Here is a 24,963-nt window from a genome sequence, read left to right as displayed (position 1 = left end):
TGTCCACCAACACCCTGGAGTTGTTCAGGGAGAGGTGGGCGCCGCAGGGAGTGGAGTGCATTATTTCCCCCTCCAACTCTATTTTGATTTAGTCCCTACCCTCCCCTTCACTGTTTTGTTCACACAGCACTGCCCTTTGATGTGAAGGGCAGTGTTTGTCACTGGCCACCCGGGTGTTTTCCTATCTTCCTGGTGGTGGAATTTGAATAAAGATTCGTGCACTTTGTGTCTTTCACTGTGTCTCACACCTGCACACACACACCATGGGTGCTGGGGATAAAATAAGCACTACCGCAGTTAGGCGGTAGTGTGGGGGTTAAATTAAAAAAAAAACAATAAAAAAGAAAAAAAAGAAAAGAAGAAAAGAGGAAAAAAAAAGAAACAATGCACCTGCACTTTGTGTCTTTCACTGTGTCTCACACCTGCGCACACACACACCATGGGTGCTGGGGAAAAAATAAGCACTACCGCACTTAGGTGGTAGTGTGGGGGTTAAATAAAAAAAAAGAAACTGTAGGGATTATTAATTAAAAAAAAAACAGGAGATTGAGTGGAGTAGTCTGCGAGGGCTCTTAAAGGAAGAGTTGGTATCCTAATTTTCTACGGTTTTAGAACCTCTGCGAGCCTGGCTTATAGGTGTAAATGTTATGTTGTAACACTGATACTATTGGTAAATAAAGGGGAAGGCTAAAATTAATAAACAGGAGATTGCATTGCCTTTTGTGAAGGGCAGTGCTTTCACTGGCCTCTTGGGTGTTTGCCTATCTTGAGAGTTGGATCAGTGTGTGTACAAAGAAAAAAAAATTAAACAGGGGATTATGTCCGAGCTCAAGTGTCTCTGGAGAAGGAGCACGCGGTGTCCACCAACACCCTGGAGTTGTTCAGGGAGAGGTGGGCGCCACAGGGAGTGGAGTGCATTATTTCCCCCTCCAACTCTATTTTGATTTAGTCCCTGCCCTCCCCTTCACTGTTTGATCACACAGCATTGCTCTTCGATGTGAAGGGCACTGCTTGTCACTGGCCACTTGGGTGTTCCCTTTCTTCTTGGTGGTGGAAATCGAATAAAGATTTGTACACCTGTTGTTCTTCACTGCGTCCTACACCTGCACACACACGACATGGGTGCTGGGGAAAATATAAGCACTACCGTGGGGGTAAAGAGAAAAAATATATATATATATATAACCAGGAGTTGTAGAACCTCCTCAGTTTAGCAAAAAAAATTGAAAAGAAAACAAATATATAAACAGGGGATGTGTAGGGGCGGGCTACTTTGAGGCCAGAAGGTGGGAGGGGTGGGTGGGTTGCTGGAGTCTCTGTGATATCTGCACAGTTTTATTGTTCAGTTTATTAGACTGTTTTGTATGGGCTTGTGTTTACTTTTTCCTTTTTGATAAGATAAGGTGGGATTTGAGGTCCGTCCTCATTTCCCTGCGAACTGGTTGGATGGTGGGATTCGGGCTCTGGCCTTGCTGCCCCTTTCCAATGTAAAACGTTGTTTCTTGCAAACTTCTGTTCATTGTTAACTGTTTGTTTGCATTCTGTACAGTTTGATAAACTAAAAATAAATACAAACAGGGGATTCAGAATCTGCTCACTCTGAGCTGGCTGGCCACAGTAACGGTGCACATGTAAATAAAGTATGATGTGGTGACGGGATACCAGTCTCCGTGCAATTATTTCACAGTCAGGTTTGTCATTGAATGTGAAGGCATCAAAAGATCCTCTTGCTTTCAATTCCTGGAAAGCATTCACCTCTAAGAACTGACTCACAGCGATAGTTGCATCACATTTACAATTATCATACCAATCAATTAGAAATAACCAAACAGAGATGTTGCAGATATCATGCAACAATATCGAGAATATTTTTCTGTGCAACATTTTTAACATTGTAGAGCTGGATATGTAGTTGTCACCTATGCTGACAGTCACTGACAATAACACCAGGAATAACTGCATATCATTGCAATAACAAGAACATACTAAAAATGCACATTGTAAATCAAACAGAAACAATGTATATCCTACAATGGATTATAGTTAATATGCAGCATTAAAACAAGGTTCTGATGGTTTTGGTTTTAGAATAGTAAGAACCTGAGAGTGGATTAGAGACTTGGATCTAAACAAAGTTCAAATAGATTATCAAGAGTATAACAGCTACCCAGAAATGAATTACAGGCCGATGTAAAGAAAGAATGTCCAAATCTGTCTGGCTTTTTAACTGCAACTTGTGGAATTTCCCTTCTCCATTTGTTCCGAGGTGTGGGAATGAGTGCAATCCCCTGTATCCGAGTGGCTGCTAGGTGCAGCTACCGCTCTGTGTCATTTCTCAGAGATGAATGCACAAAATAACAGGATCTTTCATATTCAGCGACACCATTACCTTTAACTAGGATTTTTCAAATAATGAACGTTATTTTGCCTGCCGCAATTAATAACAGATTAAAATACAGGCAAGTTATCAAAGCTTTGCATCTTTAGGACAAACACAAGAATGCCAAATTTCAAACAATCACAGTAATTTACATTGCAGGAGAAAAAGATGCTGATCAAAAGACATGTCGATTTTTTTTCTCATTCATGGGATGCTGTTGTCATTGTCTGGAGCAGCATTTATTGTTAATCTGCCCAGGGGTCAAGTAAAAGCCAATCATATTGTTGTGGATCTGGAGTCATGTGTAGACCAGGTCAGGTAAAGATGGCAAATTCCCTTCTCTAGCTAACATCAAATCAGTTTTTAACAACAATAGACAGTGGTTACACAAATGCCATCAGACTAGTTAATTATAGATTTTTATTGCATTCAGATTTCACCATTTGCCATGGTGGGTTTTGAATATATAAACTCAGAACTGTAGGCTGGGGTTCCAGATTACAACTCCAGTGACATTATCATTATGCCACTGCCTCCCCAAAAATCTGATGTGAATCTGATTGGCCAAGATTTTGCGGTGCAAAAATCCCAAATAATTCAAAAGAGACGTAGTCCTTGAATGTACTATTTTTGTTTATGGAGAATAGAACCCAGTGTATAAACATAGGTTGTGCCTAGCAAGAGTAAGTGAGCCACGTTATGGGTTTTAATGATTATTCTAAATTGATAGTCTAAATTAACTTAGAATTGTTAGCCAAGTGCTGTTGAATCGCAGAATCACACCTAACAGTGGATGTTTGGTTCTGCATTTTGCAAGCACAGACTACTCCAGTACAACCTTCACTTACCAGTTACGAACAACAGACGAAACAATAAATGGCCTACATACCTGGTGTGCCGCCAGCAATGAAATTCATACACAAAATTCCTCAATTGTGTTGTAGGCAGAAAGTCTTTCTGGACTGATAATAGTATCCTGTCAGTGCCACTCCTGTAGCCACTACATAGCAGCAGCATAAAATTGCTACCTTAACCTGTTCAATATTTCAATTTACAGAGCTTTGCCTTTCCCGAGTTACTTGACCAGGCACTTTTCAGGTCTGACTGTGGAGGGCTTTGCCAATTTGCAAAATCCCTTAATTTCCTACAAACATTGTCCTGCAGGATCGCTTTGGAATATTCCATTTCTTTATCAACCTTACCACATTAGCAAATGGCTAGGGCCTGACTTACAAGATTACTGATCAGGCTAATCCTATAGCACATGGAGATACAAAAACATACTAATAGGTGAGTATAGATTCATGGTAGACAGTGTGGAAAACCCAATCACAGTTTTCTCAAATGGCACATTGAAGGAATGGAGTACATTAGACTACTTCATTGCAAAAATGAATCTAAGCACTAGATGGAGAATGTCAAGAGGTGTAAGAAAATCCTTACACTAAGCTGTAAATTCAAAGAATGCAAAGGTATCATCTATATATTGGAAATATGCACAAGATGTAAGGTCAAGTTTCATTATATCCACAACCTGCTTCCTGTGGGAACAGATGATAATGAAACAGATGTACACTAAAGCCTTAAATCTCTAGAATGCACAATTATCTTAATTGAGGAGGAAACATGACTTACTCAAGTCCGATGGTTTGTCCCAGTACTATCCCAGCTGCAGTGAATGGAGCAAATGACAAGGCCACCATGCCCCGGATTTCCTTTGGTGCACTCTCACCAAGATACATGGGGTTAATGTTCATTCCCACACCTCAGAGCAAAAAGAAAAAGGAATTTGTGTGAGTCAAGATTAAAGGGATATACAAATCTGCAGTAATGCACATCACAGATGCAAAATGCGGCTCACCACCACATTAAAGATGGACAAATGCTGACCTTGCCTGTGACAATCTCACTCCAAGAAACAATAAAGAAAAGGGACATTTTTATCTATCTTTGTCTATAACAGTGCATTAATGTAGCCTATAACCCTGACTCACAATGCACTGGATTATAGCTTGGACATTACCTTGTGTTAAATAACAAGGGGGCGGCACAGTGGCTAGCACCAGGGACCTAAGTTTGATTCCAGTCTCTGTGTGGAGTTTGCACATTCTCCCTATATCTGCATGGGTTTCCTCTGGGTGCTCCGATTTCCTCCCACAATCCAAAGATGTGCAGGTCAGGTGAATTGGCCATGCTAAACTGTCCATAGTGTTAAGTGCATTAGTCAGAGGGAAATGGGTCCAGGTGGGTTACTCTTCAGAGGGTGCGTGTGGACTGGTTGGGCCAAAGGGCCTGTTTCTACACTGTAGGGAATCTAATCTAATTTAATGTGCAGGTTAGGTGAATTGGCCAAGCTAAATTGCCCATAGTGTTCAGGGGTATGTAGGTTAGATGCATTAGTCAAGGTTAAATGTATAGTAATAGGGTAGGGGAATGGGTTGGGTGGCACACAGTTCGGAGGGTCAGTGTGGACTTGTTGGGCCGAAGGGCCTGTTTCCGCACTGTGGGGATTCTATGAAGTCTTACTTTTTATACCCCTGCCTTCATTTTTCCACAGTTCTCTTGAAATTACGGAAGGAGCTTAATTTTAAATACTGCCTGTTTTTGGAGTGTGAGCTTAAACATCCTGAGTTACAGACCATTTAACTCTGGGGAGGTGAAGGTGTTTGCAGGCTCACCATCCAGACATGTTAGTTCAGAGGGTCAGAGGATGGTGAGCACTGGGGCAAACACCAAAATGATGCTACTCTCCACCTAACCCTACACTAACTGTTGTAAGTACCTATAACCCAAAATCTGGCAAGTACCAGACTAAATTCTGTGTGTGATAGTTTCATTGTTCCACACCTGATTAACAGACGACAATGCTTCACAATTGCAGACGACTCTGTTAATAGTCATTATGTAAAGATAATTCTCAACTGAACTCAACTGAACTCAAAATATTTACGCTAAATTAAGAGGCCCCAAACCTTCAATGCTGAACTTTGAATTAATTGTAGAATAAGGGCCTGTTTCCACACTGTAAGTAATCGAATCTAAACAATGCCTTGGAGAAATTTCCATCTCCATCTCACTCTGGGCTATCTCATTGATGCCTGTATGATTTCCTTGCAATGAAAGAGTGTGAAGGCAATCTTAAATTATTAGACAAAAGTTACCTGCATTTATTCCAGTGAAGAGTCTCCCAATTAAAATCATCTCAAAGGATTTGAGTGTTTTGCTTAACCCCATTAACAAAGCACCAACCAGTATGAAAGCATTGCTTAGCAGCAGCAAATTTCTCCTGAAAATAAAAAGCAATTGAAGTTGGTTGGTAAAATGTGATGGAAGTGCCTCCACATTGTCATAATCACAACAGCAATAAATTCCGTGTAGGAATTGAAATTCACACTCCAATTATCACAATTATTTAAATGGAACTTAGGGGCTATCCCTGATTCATTCCCATTGTGGTGCTGAGGAAGATCAGAGATCTTCTGAGATCTTGGTGACTGCACATTCTGGACCGGATTCTGTATGGCTGGCACCACTGGTGATACCCTCAGCAGGCAAGCCCCATCAGCTCTGTTTAGGGGGAGGTCATGTCCAATAGAAACATGTGCCTTTCAGGCACTGAATTAGCCACCACAGGGGCCCTTCACACAATCAAGACTTTCGATGGCCAACGTCCAGCCTGCTGGGAGCTGCCAGCTAATCAGAGGCCAGCAGCTCCACAATCCTCCAATGGGAGCAGTGGTAGCTGGCAGCCACCAGAGGGCCCAGGATCATCATGATATCCTAGACCAAAGGAGAGTGAAGACAGGATGGGGATGGAGAGTTGGAAGTTGGAAGAGGATTGGGGGAGTCAGACAAAGTACAGGGATTTTGGGTATCTGCATCTCAAACCTCCTTCCCAATGTGAGGTGCTTGATCAGGCACAGAGTACTTTCACCATGAGGGAAAACTGCATCGCGTCCAAACAGCCAACTACCCCACCCACTTCCCAACCACACTCACCCCAGCGGCTCCGTAAAACCATGTTATTGGAGCAGAATTAAGCCATTCCATCCATAAATACTGTTTCACCATTCGATCATGGCTAATACATTTCGCAAACCCATTCTCCTGCCTTCTCCCCATAACCCTTAATTCCTTTACCAATCAAGAGCCTATCGATTTCTATCTTAAATACACATGAATGACTTTGCCTCCACAGCTATCTGCAGCAATGAATTCCACAGATTCAACCACCATCTGGCTGAAGAAATTCTTCCTCATCTCAGTTCTAAAGGGTTGTTCATTCACTCTGAAGCTGCGCCCTCAGGTCCTAGTCTTCTCCACGTTCACTCTATTCAGACCTCTCAGTATTCTCTAAGTTTAATGAGATCCTCTTCAGCCTTATTAACTCTATTGGTTATAGATCCAGAGTTGTCAACTGTTCCTCATGTGAGAAGCCCTTCATCCCCACGAGCGTTATTGCAAACCTCCCCTGGACCCCCACCAACATTGGCACATCCTTCTTTCGATATAGAGCCCAAAACTATTCCAAATGTGGTCTGACCAAAGCCTTATACAGACGCAGCAGTACATCCCTGCTCTTGTATTCTAGCCTTCTCAAAATGAATGCTAACATTGCATGTGTTGTCCTAATTGCCTATTCAACCATTCTGTTAACTTTAAGAAAACCCTAAACTAGTACACCTAACTCCCTTATACTTCAGATTTTCAAAGCCTTTCCCCAGTTAGAAAATAGTATACACCTCTATTCCTACTACCAAATTGTATCACTACACACATTCCACAAAGTTTTACATCTGCCACTTCTTTGCTGACTCTCCTAACTTGTCCAAGTCCTTCTGCACCTGTTGCTCCACCTATCTTTGTGTCATCTTCAAATGTAGCTGCAATGTCCTCAGTTTCTTTGGCCAGATTGTTAATGAGTATCGTGAATAGTTGTGGTCCCAACACCGATACCTGCGGACCTCCACTAATCCTGGAAAAGATCTTTTCATCCCCACTGTTTGCAGTCCGCTAGTCAGCCAATCCTCTGTCCATGGCAGTATCCTGCACCTAACACCATAGGATCTTTTCTTGTGTAGCATCCTCCTGTGCAACACCTTGTCAAAGACTTTGGGGAAGTCCAAATAGCTCACGTCAACTGGCTCTCATTTGTCTAACTCGCTCATTACCTCAAGGAATTCTAACAGATTTGCTGGGTAAAACCGCCCCTTGATGAAGCTGCGCTGACTCAGCTCTATTTTACCAAGCACTTCCAAATACTCCGCAATCTCATCTTTAATAAAGTACACTAAAAATTTACCAATGACTGAGATCAGGCTAACTGGCATTTAGTTTCCTGTCCTTTGCCTCCCTCCCTTGTGTTTTATTTTTGCATGGCACAAGAAGGTAACTTTATTTTGGAGGAAGAGTGTGAAATAGAACCAATTGTATATACACTATATAGCACCTTCAAAAATGGTATAAAAACCAAACATTTCAACTACTATTTAAAGGAATTTTTTTAAGTACATTCATTATAATTAAGAAAAAAAATCAATCCAGGTCAAGTAAGTTTTATTGGATATATACAAAAACTATGAAATGGTAACAAATTTGGACTTCAATTTTCACCCTTCTGTTGAGTACAACACAATTTGCATGCAGTATAAAAGAGAATTCATTCTCTCAACCTGAAAAACCTTAGACTGAAAGAACAATAACTGTCAAGTCTAGACATAACATTATCACCATGAAAAATATTTTTTTAAAATCAATTGCCTTAGGGATGAGAAAGCTTTGTGCTAGATTTACAGGGGATGAGTGATCCGATCACTTGTAATGTTTTAATTTGCATGCTCCATCTACAAGAGGAACTTTATGTTATCAAGTCTAAAAATGAAACAGTGATTCTAAGAAAAGAAACTACAATAGATTTTGCAGTTATGCAACAACTAATATAATGACAGAAAATATTAAGATAAGGTACAGCAACATGGTTAACATTCCAATATCACTCAGGGGGTTTCAATTGTTATTTCAAGACATCTTGTCAATATTTCATACATCACAGAGACTGGAACTCTGGTGTCTGCAATCAGTTTTATACATCATTAATATGGTTAACTTAGTTTGAAGATAAAGAATTGCAGTAAAACATATCGTGTGACTGGTCTGAGAGCAGTTTACACCATGGCAATGATAACAAAATCCTTGTTAACTGTAATGCATCAGTGTCAAAGTTGGAATTTATTAATTGTTCAAGGATATACTTAGATGTCAATTGGTTATTCCCAGACTCCAAAATTTGTATCCTTTCGACATTACAACCTGGTTAACAATGAAAACGCCCACTTTAAATGCCATTCTTTTTTGTAAATATACTTATTAGCAAAAAAAAATTTTTTGACTTTACAAAATATAAAGTTATTGAAAATATAACTTGCAGTACAACATAAATTACAGTACAACTACTGTCGATTAACTACTAACCAACCCTAAATACAAAACCAAACACTGTGCAAAACAATACCGATAAATAAGTAAGTGACTAATAAAACAAAAACAAAACAACAAAAGAGCACAAAATAACAATGCTCAGCGCAAAGCTCCCAAACAAAGGAACGGGAACCCGTATTAACTCAGGAGTCTCCCCCCCAGGGCCCAGGCCTCAGCAAACCTAACCATCCTGGTTAAACAAACATCTTAGTTAAGATAGCAGACAGATTTGTATCCAAATAACTCAAGTAGGGCTGCCATGTCTTATAAAAATGGTCTGTTGTATGATGCACCATGTTTGTGAAAAAGTCCAAGGGAATGTGCTCCAAAATTAATTTCTGGCATCCCAGCAAACTCGGCTGGTTCTCAGACACCCAGTTCATCAGAATATTCTTCAGTGCACAGTATGCAAGAATATTAAATAGTTTCTTCCCATGCCCGTCTAATGATGGTAAATTTGGTAGACATAGAAGGAGAGATATCGGGTCTACGTTGACTTCAGTCCTCAATACCCTCCCTATCTCTCCCACCTCAGCGCTCCAATAAACACAGAGCCTGTGGCATGTCCAGAAGCAATGGGTAAGAGTACCTACACTTATTTTACATTTGGGGCATATTGAAGATGCCCCTTTTTTAAACTTCGCCAAACGATCCGGTGCCAAATGAAGCCTGTGCAGAAGTTTTAACTATATAGTGCATGTCCTATTACAGATTGAGATCTTTTGAGTATTCTCCTATATGTTCTCCCATGTTTCAGAAGAGATTTCCACTCCTAGCTCTTGCTCCCAGACCTCACATAACCAGTTAATATCTTGCCAGGCCCTACCACCCAGTAGGCGATAGAGGGCATTAACCGAAAGGGTGCTTGTGGAACATAGCAACAACCTCTCTGTATCAGGCTTATAGGGCTTAGTGAGAAGTGGTGAAATCCCTAAAAAATGGAAAAGGTCTCTGCTGGGCTCAGTTGCTCGAAAGACATCATAACCTCCCCCTCAAACAAGTCTCCTAAACTGGAAACTCTTCTTGCTGCCCATAGTTTGAACCCTGAGTCCATTGTCCCTGGTCGGAATCCCGGCATACCAACTATGGGGGGGGATGAGTGGTGAAGGCTTGGATAAGCAACCCTCACTCTGACACATTGCCTCCAAGCCTTGACCACATTAATAACAAATAAGGTTCCAGCAGTGGTCCCTAACTGTCCTCATCTTATCCATGAACAACAGGTTAATAAATGGACACTTTGCCTGGGAGGCCTCGATATTCAGCCATATTGAGCCTGGATTGTTACCTGCCCAATCACACACAAAGGACAGCATGGAATTCAATTGATACCTCCTGATATCTGGGAAATCAACTCCTTCCCATCATTGAGGCAACTGCAATTTAGTAAATTTGATGAGGGGCCGCCCATGAAGGAACTAAACCAACCCATAAGTTTCCACAGCATTGGCCTGGGAAACATTATAGGGAGCATACGCATGGGATAAAGCAAACAAAGAAGGACATTCATCTTAATAAGGGCTATTTGGTCCAACGATGAAATTGGAAGAGCCTCCCATCTCTGGAGGTCTCGGCTAATATTGTCAAGCAGGTGAGCAAAGTTAGTCCAAAACAACTGATCAAACATGGGGGTAATAAAGATACCTAGGTATCAGAAACCCGCCCGTGACCACTTAAAGGGGAACTTAGGGCCACCTTCAACCTCTGGCACTTCCTTGAGGTCTCCCAAAGGCATAGCCTCTGATTTTGCAAAGTTGATATTATATCCTGAAATAGCCCCAAATGAATTAATACATTGTATCAAATGGGGTACAGAGGTCATCGGGTCCGATAAAAACAGAAGGACATCATCCGCATACAGTATAATCTTGTGCATCCTCGATTCTTCTTCCGGAGCAGTTATGTGGACGTTCTTGATGAATGGCCTCTCCAGCAGCTCTATCACCAACGTAAACAACACTGGTCCCACCCAACCCAAACTGTTCTAAGACATAAAAGAGATACAGCCATTCCACCCGGTCAAATGCTTTCTCTGCATCTAAGGAAATCACCAACCCCTGAATCGATCGTTGCTGATGTGCTTGAATCATATTCAGCAACCTTCTATTATTATTAGAGGACCTATGGCCCTTTATAAAGCCAGTCTGGTCCTCTTTGACAATATAGGGCAACACCTTCTCCAATATCAGCACCAAAATCTTAGACAGAATCTTAAAATCTGAATTTAATAGAGAGATGGGCCTGTATGAGGCACAATCCTCAGGAACCTTCCCCTTCTTAAGAATGAGGGAGATATTAGCTCTCTCAAAGATGATGGTAGGCATTCATATATATAGAAGTGATTATACATTTCCAGCATCAGCCCTGACAGAATCCATATAAACTCCTTATAAAACTCACTTGGGAGACCATCAGGGCCAGGAGAGAGGCCTGTTCCACAGTTACCCCCGAGAGGTCCAGGCACTTACAAAAGGCTTCCATCTTAACCCTCCAATCCTTGCAACCTTCAGACTGACACAATTCAGAGTAAAAACTCCGAAAAGCCTCATTAATCCTTTTGGCATTGTATGTAAGGACCTCGGAGCTATCCCTAACTGCAGTAATGGATTGGGGAGCACACTTTTTCCTAGTCAGACATGCTAAATACTTCCCTGGCCCATTCCCCATAGTCGAACAGCCTTCGTCTAGCAAAAGCAAGTTCTTACTTTGCGGTTTGTGTAAGTACTGAATTCAGGGCAGCCCGGAGAGCCGTGATCCACTGTAGCTTAGTCACCGAAGGCCTCACAAAATGTGCAGCCTCAGCAGCTTTCAGCTGTGTCTCAAGTAGACGCTGCTGTTCCTCCTTCTGTCATTGCCGGTTAGCCAAATAGGAAATAGCTAATCCCCTAGCAAAGGCCTTAGCAGTTTCCCATAGCATAGGGGGGCTACCAATCATGCCTGTCATTGCCGGCTAGCCAAATAGGAAATAGCTAATCCCCTAGCAAAGGCCTTAGCAGTTTCCCATAGCATAGGGGGGCTACCAATCATGCCTGTCATTGCCGGCAAGCCAAATAGGAAATAGCTAATCCCCTAGCAAAGGCCTTAGCAGTTTCCCATAGCATAGGGGGGCTACCAATCATGCCTGTCATTGCCGGCAAGCCAAATAGGAAATAGCTAATCCCCTAGCAAAGGCCTTAGCAGTTTCCCATAGCATAGGGGGGCTACCAATCATGCCTGGGTTGATAGTCAAAAACCCTTGAAACTCCCTCAAAAAGTATTCCACAAATTTGGAATCCTTAAGGAGAAAAGGATCCAGACAGCAGTGCCGCAAACCTATCCCCTCACCCTTGGCCTTACCCTCTAAATATAGCGCTGCGTGATCAGAGATAGCTATATTCCCAATTTTATAACCCGTAATCAAATCCAGAAGGGTCAAGGGACCCAAAAAAAACAATCCTCGTGTGACATTAATGTAGGTTTGAAAAAAAGGTGAAGCCCCTGCCAGTAGGCTGAAAACATCTCCAAACGTCCACCTTTGGACATCTCCAAACGTCCATCTCCAAATGGCCCCCAACTCCTCGCATTAGTCAGCCATCTGCTTGGCCTGCGAAGAAATAGTTGGGGGCCATTTAGACATCCTGTCCACTGTCGGATCCAAAAGGCAATTAAAATCCCCCCTCCCCCCTATAATAATGTGCCATGTCCCAAAGGCACTCAACTTAGAAAAGTCACTAATCAAAAATTTGAGGGGATGCGCTGGAGCACAGTAGACATTTAAATGCCATATTTCTCCCCATGTATCCGGGCCTTAAGTATTACAAACCGTCCCTGCTCACTTTTCACCTGCTCTAATAATGTGAATGGAAGGTTTTTCTGGATAAGTACAGCCACTCCCCTACTTTCAGCAGTAAAGGACGAAAAGAATACCTGATCATAACCCCCCTGTTGCAACTTCAGGTGTTCACCATCATCAAGATGGCTTTCCTGCAACAGAGCGATATCAACCCTTTCCCTCTTAAGGCTAGAAAGCACCTTTTTCCTTGTAACAGGCGAATGACTTCCCTTGATGGTCCAGGGGCACCAATTAACAAGACACTTAGCCATATCCCCTTTCAGAGACCCTTGAACCCCCAAGAGGGAGAACCTTACTTGCAATGCTCCGAGCACAGGTAAATGAAGACTCATAGGGTCACAGAATTGTGTATTCAAAAACTACTCTATCATAATTACAAACAACTATTACTACCAAAAAAACTACAAAGAAAACCAACGAAAACCTTGAATGGGAGACTCTCCCCACTGCCCATAGGGGGCACTCACCCCATCCATCCTCTCCTGCATAGCTCCTTCAGGCCCGGACTGTGTCTCAGCCTTAGGCAAAAAAAAGTAAATAAACAAGGAGATGATCCTTAAGTCAACAAAAGAAAACAAAGTCAGGATAAGCACTCAGCCAACCCCGGCTCCATGTCACCCCTACTTGTGACTAAAAGAGAAAACAAACAAAAAAGGGAAAACAACAAAGGGCACCCACAAAATTTCCCATGATCAAATCCAATTATAAAAATATAACAGGAACAAAATAATTACTAGGGAAAGAGAAAAAAGGGAAAATACAGGGAAAGAAGGAAGAGAGGATGAACATTAACCGTATTATTCAGACCAATCGGTCTGTTTCAAAGTGTCTACAAAGTTCTTGGCTTTATCCACTGAGTCAAATGTATAAACTGAATCCTCTTGGCTGAAACGCAGCACCGTGGGGTATCTCATGGAGTATTGGATGCCCAAGTTCCTCAGCCTCTTTTTAACTTCATTGAAGGACGTCCGCTTTGGAATTACAGCAGCCGAGAAATCCTGGTAAAACATGGTTTTTGACCCCTTGTGCAGCAGTGCCTGTGGATCTTTCCCCAGTGATCTGGAGACATCTATCACTTTTTGCATGTCGCTGTATGTGAAGAAGTACACTAGGACCAGGCGGGGGTGATGTACTGGCCTGGACCTGCGCACCACCACCACCCGATAGGCCCTTTCAAAATGCAGCGGGTTGGATTCGATTTGAAGGCTCAGAAACTGTGATAGCCAGTTTTCAGAGAGGCTGACTGGTTGCCCACGTTCTTCACTCTCCGGGTGCCTGGCGATCCAAAGATTCGTCCTCCAACCTTGATTTTCGAGGTCATCGACCCGATCTCGCAAGGCCTATACTTGCTGTACCAGGATTTGGATCTGTCAAGATGCTGACTCGATCATGGCTTCAGAGGCCGTGGTTCAACCCTCCACCTCCTCCACCCGCTCCCCGAGGCCCTGGAGCTCCCATTCATGCTTCTGTAGCATGGACGTGATGGGTCGGATCTGGGCATGGATCTTCTCGATCACAGCCTCAACCTTCCTGGCCATCACCACTGCCAATTCCTGAGAATCCGTCATGTTCCCCAGGGGTTTGGGAGAGGTGTGACCGGTGCTGCAGGGGACTGTCTTTCTTGTTGCTGTTTGCTTGCTCCTCTACCTTTTGGCATCCTTCCCACTCCAAATTATCAATGAATATGTATTCTTCAAGTTTTTAAATTAACAATTCTTCCATTTAAGTTGGCCAGGGATGTAATAAACACCAATATGCCTTGGCTGTTAGGCAGAGCCGTTCACGGCAGCTCTACTGCATTGCCACCATCTTGCTGAGTGCTCTCCCTCCCTTCTTCAACAGTACATTACATTAGCCATTTTCCAGTCCTCTGGAACCCTCACTGAATTCAGAGATTCCTGAATGATCACCAAAGATCACCTCTAAAATCTCCTCAGCTTCAGAACGCTGTGGTGTAATCCAATCAGTCCAGGCGATTTACCTTCCCCAACACCTTCCTTAGCGACAGCCACAACATTCACCTCTGTCCCCGAACTCTCTAAGTTCTGGTGCGCTACTGGTGTCTTCCACTGTAAAGACTGAGGCAAAGTACATATTCAGCTCCTCTGCCATTTCTTTACTCTCAGTACAACTTCTTTAGTCTCATTATCCAGTTGTTCCACTCTTGCCTCTCTCTTACCTTTTATATAACTAAAAATAAACTCTTACAATCTTCTTTTATATTACTAGCTAGCTCACCCTCCTAATTCATCTTTTCCCTCCTTACTGCTTTTTTAAAAAAATTATTCTTTTCTGGTTTTGAAACAGTGCCCAATCCCCTAACTTCCCACTAATCTTCACCACTTTTTATGCTTTCTCTTTTGCTTTTATACTGTCCCTGACTTCACTTGTCAGCCATGGTTGCCTCACCCTCCCCTTAGTATGCTGCTTCTTCCTTGGGATGAATTTCTGCTGTGCCTCCTCAATTAACCCCAGAAATCCCTGTTCCACTCTCTTCCCTGCTCAGCTCCCCTTCCAACCAACTCTGGCCGGCTCCTCCCTCATGTCTTTGTAGTTATTTTTACTCAATTGTAATACCACTCCATTTGATTCCAATTGCCGCACCTCAAACTGCAGGGTGAATTCTATCATATCATAGTCATTGCCCCCTAGGGGTTCTTTTACCTTAAGCTCCCTAATCAAGTCTGCCTCATTACACATCACTCAATCCAGAATTGCCTGTTTCCAAGTGGGCTCTACTACAACCTGCTCCAAAAAGAAACTATCTTGTCGACATTGCACAAATTTATTTTCTTGGGATCTGCTGCCTACCTGATTTTTCCCAGTCCATCTACATATTGAAGTCCCCCACGATTATTACAATAGTGCCTTTAGAACATGCCTTTCTATCTCCTGATTTATTTTCTGCCCCACAACCTGACTACTGAGAGCAGGCCTGTGCAGGATTCTCTTTTTTCTCATTGCGGTTCCTCAAGTCTACCCCATTCAGATTCTACACCTTCCAACCCTATATCACTTCTGTCTATCAATTTCACTTCATTTCTTACTAACAAGGTAACCCTGCTCCCTCTGCCTGTCCTCTCGACAGGAGATGTATCCTTGGATATTTAATACCCAGCCCTGATCCCCTTGCAGCCACATCTTTGTGATACCCACAGCGTTGTCCCTGCCAATTTCAATCTGCGCTACAACCCCATTTACCTTGTTTCGTATACTGTGTGCATTTAAGTATAACACCCTCAGTCCTGCATTGACTGACCCCCTCCTCATATTTGTCCTCATAGGCTTATGTAACCACACCTACCCAAGAATTTTCACAAACACTTGTAAATACCACACAACATAGTGGATGATATCTTCTCCATGCTTAAAATCTGAGGAACCACATTACATTTTCGTCTGCAGTGCCTGAAGTTAGATTCCTCACCCTTTCCATACTCTGTCTTGCTCTGAAAACTTTAATAACCTCTCCTGAGCCCTGCCCTCCTTTAACAGTTTAAAATCCTTTTGAACCTCAATTTACACCATTAGCTTGTCTACCTTATTCCAAATGTTTCATGCATTAACATACAAAGCCTTTATGTTGGTTCTATTATTGAGTTTTCCTGCACTTTTATAGTTCCTCTGTACAATAAGATAGTTACACATTCTGTCCCTTCTTTTTTTTTTAAATTTCTGGTAACAACTAATCACTAACCAGCAATCCTACTTTCCCCTTTATGTTCAATTCTGATACCCTCCCCAATAGTTTAAATCTCAACCCACAGCCCTAGTTAATGTGATTCACCAGGACTCTGGTCCCAACATGATTCAGGTAGAGCCCGTCCCATCGGAATAGCTCCCCCATTCCCCAGTACTGATGCCAATGTCCCAAGAATACAAAACTATTTCTCCCAAACCAATCTTTGAGCCACATGTTGATCTCTTTAATCTTGTTGACCCTATGCTGATTGGCTCATAGCTCAGGTGGTAATCCAGAGGCTATTACCTTTTTAGTTCTGCTTTTTAATTTCGCTGCCCCTATTCCCTCACTCGAGCCTCTTTCCTTCTATATTATTGGTACATGGACCATGACAACTCGATCTTTCCCCTACCTCTCCAAGTTTCAATGCAGCCCAGATGATATATCCTAAACCTAGGCACGAAACAAGCAACACAGTCTTTGGGACTCTGGATCTTGACCACAGAGAACAGTATCTGTTCCCCTGACTGTACTGTCCTGATTACAATTACATTTCTCTTTTCTCCCCCTCTCTGGAATGGCTCTCTGTACCACGGTGCTCTGGTCAGTTTGCTCAGCCTGACAGAATTTACTAGACAGCCTTCAGGAGACATGGAAAAACCATGCAGTTGCTATTTAATTCCTGAGTCACTACCAAATGGTAGAGGATCAGGGACAATGCCTGTCACAGGGTCGTTAATGAACTTAATTGACATCCACTTTGGAAATCCCAGCTCAGACCTCCGGTCCTCTGGCTTAAGAGAATGTTTTCCTCAATTGAGAGAGTGATGCAGGGCCTCTCCTGTAATTAGGAGGGCCCAGCCACCATGTTTCCTGATGAAATTGGCTGCATTTATTGCAATCCATCCAGAATTGTGGATTCAAATCCCACTCCAGGGGCTCCAGTTGACAATACCAGCTGATGCTTCGATTTGAATTTATATATGGAGTATTGAGGGAGTGCTGCACTGTCAGGGGAGGCATCTTTTGGTTGATGAATTAACTGAAATACCTTCTGCCCTCTCAAGTGGCATCTCTTGGCATCACAGGAAGTCCTCACTTAAAATTGTGGTTGTGTTCCAAATTGCAACTTTATGTGAAACAATGTTAAGTTAGTGGTGTTCTGGGCAAGAACCCCCACCCAACATTTCTTGCCCAGAAAATTAATATGCCAGTTAAAATATTGTACATATGTTAGCAGCACAATGCATAACTTAAAATTATTTGCAAAACAAAATATATTAATAAATATATGGAAGTTATACAAATAATAAAGACTAAATTTAAGGCACTTGTTTATTTGAATACACGTAGCATTCTAAATATTAACATTATGGACATGGGTGATGTTAATCAGGAAACCATATGCAGATGCAGTCTGGGTGGAGATGAGGAATGATAAAGGCAATAAGTCACTTGTCAGGGTTGTGTACAGATCCCTAAACAGTAACCGCGTGGTATGACAGGGTATTGAGGAACAAATAATGGGAGGTTGTCAAAAGGGGCACAGGAATTATCATGGGGTATGTTTAGACCAGAAAAATCAGATGAGAAAAAGTAGTGTAGAATGTTTCTGAGACAATTTCGTAGACCAACATGTTATGGCACCAAAAGAGAAAATAAAATGCTGGAAAATCTCAGCAGGTCTGGCAGCATCTGTAAGGAGAGGAAAGAGCTGACATTTCGAGTCAGCTTTGACAAAGGTCAGTTAGACTCGAAGCATCAGCTCTTTTCTCTCCTTACAGATGCTGCCAATCCTGCTGAGATTTTCCAGCATTTTGTCTTTTGGTTTCAGATTCCAGCATCTGCAGTAATTTGCTTTTATCCAGTGTTATGGCACCAATCAGAGATCAGGCGATACTAGACCTGGCTTTGATCAATGAGATAGGCTTAATTACTGATCTCATAATGAAACCTCCCGAGTAGCAGTGACTATAATACAAGTGAATTTTAAATGCAGTTTAGGGGAGAGAAGTGTGGGTCAAAGACTAATATTAAAAGCATTAGCGCACAGCTATCAAGAATGAACTAGCAATTTAAAAGGATGGGTCAATAGGGAAGCAATAGCAAACATATAAGGAGATATTCCAGATAGTGCTAAATAGATGCATTCTAACAAATAAGAAACTTTCTAAGGGACAAACCCATCATCTGTGGTTCACTAAAAAAGTCAAAGATAGTATCAAACTCAAAAGAAAAGACACATTATTCATTTTAGCAGAAAGAATAATAAACAAACATTGATCAGGCAATCCTTCTTATTCTGAACTTCCTTCTCATTGAGTTGGTCTCTACGCTGCGCTCTCATTTATGAAGTGGAGTTTTCACATCCCACTCACAGCACACAAAGGAAGATATTTATAAGCACTGAGTCATCTGATAGTTGGCATTTAACCTTAACATTCCTGGTGTAGTTCATACCTTCCAAACTTTATAGCCATAGGTCCAGCGATAAGTGCCCCGACCAATCCTCCAACAGAATAGCTAGCCACGATAAAGGTCCAGAGCAGTGTGATGACCTGATTCTCCAGCTGTGTGCTGTGGCGTTCAATCCAAGTCTCATTGATAAAATTTTGGATGAACTGTCAATGTGAAGTAAAGAAAATACAGATTTAGTGTTAATTTAGCCTCTAATTTTGCCAAATATGGAAACAGCTGACCTTTTAAGTTGACCAATGCTCTAGACTTACAATTGTCGGTGCATTGATGATTGACAGGTTATATCCATATTGGAAGGTACCACCAATACTGGCAGCAAAGATGGTCAGGATGAGGCATCTGATCTGCAGCTGCAGGGCATCAAAACAAATAGGCTTACGTCATCACACCGACCCAAGAATTTTCACAAACACTTGTAAATACCACACAACATAGTGGATGATATCTTCTCCATGCTTAAAATCTGAGGAACCTCACTACATTTTCAAACAATCAACAGAAAATACTGGAGATAATCAGACCTGCTGAATACTTCAAGCATTTTCCATTTTATTTCGGATTTCCAGCATTGCTTTCAGAAATGATGATAACTGCTAGTACACCTTTACAGCAACAAGTGATTGTCGGCCATATCAAAACCTGATTTTGAAAAACAATTTATTTTTGAGTTATTGGCAATTGCAATTATGTTTGTTCTTTTTAAATGATTAAAGGGAAGCAATGGCCTAGTAGCATTACCATGAGGATATTAATGCAGAGACCCAGACAATGCTCTGGGGATCTACTTCAAATCCCACCGTGTCTGATGGTGAAATCAATAAAAATCTAGAATTAAGAGTCTAGCAATGACCACAAAGCAATTGTCTTTTTCGAAAAATCCCATCTGGATCAATGATGTCCTTTAAGGAGGGAAACTGCCGTCCTAACCTGGTCTGGCCTATATGTGACTCCAGACCCACAACAATGGGGTTGACTCTCAACTGCCCTCTGGGCAATAAATGCTGGTACAGCCTGCAAAGTGCACAATCCCATGAATGAAATCAAGGTCTCAAGAATATGATACAGTTAAACAGTTGCATTAGGTGTTTGGGTCAAAGTGTCAGATGTGAGATAAAGCTTTCATTGATACAGGACATTTCAAGTCCACAGAAGGTCAGGAAATAATCTACAGTGTTCTTGTTATGGCAAAGATATCAGCCAATTATTAGATTACTTACAGTGTGGAAACGGGCCCTTCGGCCCAACAAGTCCACACCGACCCGCCGAAGCGCAACCCACCCAGACCCATTCCCCTACACTTACACCTGCCCCTAACACTACAGGCAATTTAGCGTGGCCAATTCACCTAACCTGCACATTTTTGGACTGTGGGAGGAAACCGGAGCACCCGGACGCAACCCACGATAAAGGTCCAGAGCAGTGTGATGACGTGATTCTCCAGCTGTGTGCTGTGGCGCTCAACGGGGAGAATGTGCAAACTCCACACAGTCAGTCGCCTGAGGCTGGAATTGAACCCGGGTCTCTGGCACTGTGAGGCAGCAGTGCTAACCACTGTGCCACTGTGCCACCCACTAATGTACAGCAAAATCCCATACCGAGGAAATGACTATATAAGATGTTTTCATTTGTGATGAGCTGGTTACTCTCTGCTAGCATTCTAGGAACTTGAACATTATACCCACCTAAACAGACCAAAGACACGTCAAGCAAAGGCAAAGCAGCACGCTGATTAGTGAGGGCTGCACTAATACGTCAGCTCAGGTAACACTGTAGTGTGAGGGTTAATGTTAATGCATAAATTAAGTTGTCTTACATCATCAGTGATGAAAGATCACAGAACAACCAAACCTATTGGAGACGATGGCATCTAAAGCCTGGTCCTGCACATAGTTAGAAAACAATGTTCAATGAAACGTAATGTTTACTGATAATGAGATCTCCTCCTGCACTCTGCATCAACCCAAATCTCAGACATAACCGGACAACAATCATAGATACTGCTAACAGGAAAAATACTTTCAGAGCTAACACAGAAGACCATCTCAAACCAAACAGAATCTGACCATCGCTATTTGACATTCAACCACATTACTACCAGTGAATCCCATACTATTAACATCCTGGGAGTCACCAGAGACCAGATAATGAATTGGGCCAGGTTTATGAATCCAGTGGTTACAACATCAAACTAGGAATTCTGAGATTAACTAATCTCCTAATTCACAATGTCTGTCCACCAAGGCAGCAGTCAAGACTGTGAAGGAATAATAAATTCCTGGAGGAGTGCAGGTCGGACAAAACTCAAGAGGCTTGACACCCAATTGATTGGCACCCCATCCACCACTTTTCAACATTCACTCCCTTCAAAACTGGTGCATAATCACAACAGAGCGTACCATTTACAAGATGAATTACTTTTCAAGGCTCCTCTGACAGCACCTTCCAAACCTGTGACTCCTACCACCTAGAAGCACCTATAAGTTACCTTCTTTTCCACCCTTTCTTGACCCGAATCACCATTCTTCCACAGTCCCTGGATCTAAATGCCGGAACTCACTTCCGAGCAGCACCGAAGGTACTCCTACATTCCAACGGTTCAAGCAGCTCTCCACCATCTTTTCTAGAACAACCTGAATGGGTAATAAAAGCTGCCAACTAGTGACACCCACATTCCGCAAACAAATGAAAATAATTGCAGAACCTAAATAGAACCTAAATATGCTAAACAACACAACGAAAATATGGGCATTTCCAATTCCTTACAGTCTAAGAGACATTGACTGACATTTTAAAACTAACTTTTCATTTATGATCTTCGGACAATTATAACAAGGAGAAGAAAGAGTTTCAACCTTTCAATCTGGCCTCAATTCCACCCAGTAGCAAAAGAACAGCGAGCGAGCAAGCACACTCGTGCACAGGGAGACACAGTCACAAGTTTGAGATCAACTGCATTTGACAGTATACTGTGTAAGTGGAACCCTACTCTGCGTGCCAGCATTAGCACCCTTGTCTCCGAGGCTGAGGGCAGTCCAACTTCAAAGACTCCAGATCACCTCAGACTGACACTTCAGATACGGTACTGAGGGAACGCTGCATGGTCAGAGGTACCAATCTGGAGAGGTGACATTGACCCCCCCCTCCCTTTTCTTAGAATATGGTTTCAAACAGCAGTCGTTTTGCCCATAGCCTTGGCCTATCAGCGACACAGATTATCTTGTTATTGACACATCATTGCCTGCAGGAGAGGGACTGGTCACGACATTTTCCTGCATAAAACAATGACTACACTTCAAATGTTTTCCATCAGCTGTAAAAAGCTTTTAGCAGTTCCTTCGGTTCTGAAAGGTGTTGTATCATTTTGTTTTAAAGTCACACAACGCCAGGTTATAGTCCAACAGGTTTATTTGGAAGCATTAGCTTTCGGAGCGCCGCTCCTTCATCAGGTGGCCGACAGCTAGTGCTTCCAAAAAAAAAACCTGTTGGACTATAACCTGGTGTTGTGTGATTTTAAACTTTGTACACCCCAGTCCAACACCGGCATCTCCAAATCATGACTATCATTTTTTTTAAATTTCTTACTTTCCCAGTGAGTTGTGGGCATTGCTGCCAAGGTTGTTTCTCATGCTGAGCTGCCATGGCCAAGTAGGGCAATTTCAAAAGGATATAAAGAGTCAAACACATTGGCGTTGCTCTACAGGCAGACTGGTAAAGACAGCAGATCTCCTTCCCTGAAGGAAATCAGTGAAAAAGATTAATTTACATGACAACAGATGTTAGTTTCACTTTCATTTAGTGAGACTAGCTTTCCAATGTCAGATTTTTTGACTGGGGCCCTTGAGCAGTAACATTACCATTACATTACTGTCTCATAAATATAGGTCATCTTGTTCAATGTCAATAATACTTCTCCACTAAGTGCGGTTGACAAATTAATGCCACTTAGAGGGTAGATTGTTGTGTTCTCTAGTGTCTACAGTGACTAGGACCTGAGATAACATTACACACACTAAGCACCACTTCCCTTTATTTCCTAGTTTTTTCCTTTCTTTTTTCCCCCGATTTGCCAGTCAAACACAGTTAAGTATGAAATCTTGTGCCTTTGGAAGTGCCAGACATTGAGGTGTTATGACAGTTATTTATTCAGAACTGAGTTCTGAAGTAATGCTCTGAAGAAATAGCTGTCGTAACACCTCAATGTCTGGCATTTCCAAAGGCACAGGATTTCATACTTAACTGTGTCTGGCTGGCAAATTGGGGGAAAAAGAAAACAAAAGTAGGAAATAAAGGGAAGTGGTGCTTAGTGTGTGTAATGTTATCTCAGGTCCTAGTCAAATTTGGATTACACTGACCTATTCAACAAACCTGTGCAAGTACTGGCAAATTTGAAGTGTGAAGTATGATTCTTTTGTATCCTTGTTTGGCACCCAACTTGCAGCTAAAATGAACTTGAAGATACCTGCCGTGGTAAACTGTCTGAAAAGACGGAGGTAAAAACAATGACTGCGGATGCTGGAAACCAGATTCTGGATTAGTGGTGCTGGAAGAGCACAGCAGTTCAGGCAGCATGAACTGCTGACCTCTTCCAGCACCACTAATCCTGAAAAGACTGAGGTTTGGTTAGGGAGTGCCTGAATTTGAAAGACAGTGTTGCTGCATTCTCACTGGGGAGCAGTGGGGTGGGTGTTCTGTTCACTCAAAGGCTGCAACTCAAAGGAATGGTATTCAGCGCCAGCCTCTTGTCATTTAGTGTAGCGTTCATTAAGAGAGACAGACTGCCTTTAAGAAGAGGCATCATTATGTGTTTTCAGTGAAAGCTGCTCAACTCCTTGCTAAGCACAGAGGCAGCAGTAGTGCAGCAGACACTCAGCCCTTAGCTCCAATCAAGTTAGTGAGGAGGCAGCTCCAGATTTGTGTTCTCCTCACCCCCACTGGAACTGGAGGAGTCAAGTCAGGAATCACAATCCCACTACCCAAGCAATGCTGCAAAGTGTTTTTCGTACCTTATATTTATTTTATTCAGTACTTTATTTTTAAATTATCTTTCTACATACTTATTTTGTTTTATTCACATGCCTTTTTTTAAATCAAAAAGTGTGAGAGAGCGTGAAAAAGAGAGAGAGAGAGAGAGAGAGAGAGAGAGGGAAGAGTCAAAGAGAAAGAGACGGGAGCCATTCACTTCAAACATCTCCATGGTCAGATGCACAAAGCTTGACCAGTATAACTGCCCAAATAACTTACCAGTTCCATTTGTGAACTTCTACAGTGAGAAAGTTAGGTGAATGGTCAGATCCAGGGACAGGACAGCACCAAGTTTGAAAAAAGCAGGAAAGAAGTTGAGATAATCAAACTTCCTCACACAGGGGGAGAATTCCCTGTTGCATAAAGACAAAGCAACAAACGGTCATTTTGTAATATCTACGTGCCTTTATAGCAGAAGAAATTCAATTACAACCCTGTTCCTTTGTTCGAAAGATATTTCTAAAACATTTTGGCACATTTTGTGGAAACTACTGTGTAGTTTTAAAACTCAAAAGATCAAATGCCATTGAATCACTTTTCTCCACTTTGTTCACTCGCCAAAGAGAGAAGAAGAAAAGCACTCTTGTGAGAATGGTTGATCAAGTGCACCCACTTGGCAAAGCATTGATGACTACTTAACCAGTGACAGAGAGGGCTGAATATAAAAGTATTCACATAGCACCAGAGATAATTCAAATAGACTATATCTCATTATTATCTGCCTATTAATGCCAAATCTTATGCTTGTTTTCAATCACTGACAAGGTTTTAATAATGTTACTAAGTAATCACTAATATGTTACTGGAATTGTTTTTTACAATTTTGATTCCTTTTCTTAGTTTGGAATGTATTATGGAACGTGAGCACCTTAATGTTTCTCCTTCCTTAAGCATACAATTGATGGCATCTGAAATTCCATAAACCCTCCATTTATTCAACAATAAATGTGCCTCCTTAAGTACCCAGCAGTCTTACTCATTATTATCGCGGCATTAACAATCACTTTGCTGGGGCCCTCATGGTACAGTGGTAAGTGTCCCCAGCCCTGAACTGAGGAAAACTTGGGGTCAAAACCCATCTGCTCCAGAAGT

At 42.1% G+C, this 24,963-nt stretch overlaps 1 protein-coding gene across 3 annotated transcripts in view; it reads right to left on the bottom strand.

The window, feature by feature from the left end:
- The window catches only part of LOC122562786 (solute carrier family 2, facilitated glucose transporter member 11-like), an 83,786-nt gene that overhangs the window by 37,064 nt on the left and 21,759 nt on the right, over positions 1–24,963 (bottom strand). For 2 of the 3 annotated variants that reach the window (XM_043715968.2, XM_088000144.1), the window contains exons 2-5: positions 19,101–19,199; positions 18,832–18,992; positions 5,542–5,666; positions 4,016–4,145 (exon numbers count right to left, since the gene is read on the bottom strand). In XM_043715968.2, coding sequence (XP_043571903.2) covers positions 4,016–4,145; positions 5,542–5,666; positions 18,832–18,992; positions 19,101–19,199 — 515 coding nt within the window. Of the gene's footprint in view, positions 1–4,015; positions 4,146–5,541; positions 5,667–18,831; positions 18,993–19,100; positions 19,200–24,090; positions 24,225–24,963 lie in introns of all 3 variants that reach the window. The other variant, XM_088000143.1, reaches the window with a different exon arrangement.

The sequence above is a fragment of the Chiloscyllium plagiosum genome, unplaced genomic scaffold (assembly GCF_037043375.1).
Source record: "Chiloscyllium plagiosum isolate Xiang-an unplaced genomic scaffold, Cpla_swu_hap1 HiC_scaffold_24, whole genome shotgun sequence".
NCBI classification, from domain to species: Eukaryota; Metazoa; Chordata; class Chondrichthyes; order Orectolobiformes; family Hemiscylliidae; genus Chiloscyllium; species Chiloscyllium plagiosum.
The sequence above is the reverse complement of the archived record's forward strand: the minus strand, read 5'-3'. Positions and strand labels throughout refer to the sequence as shown.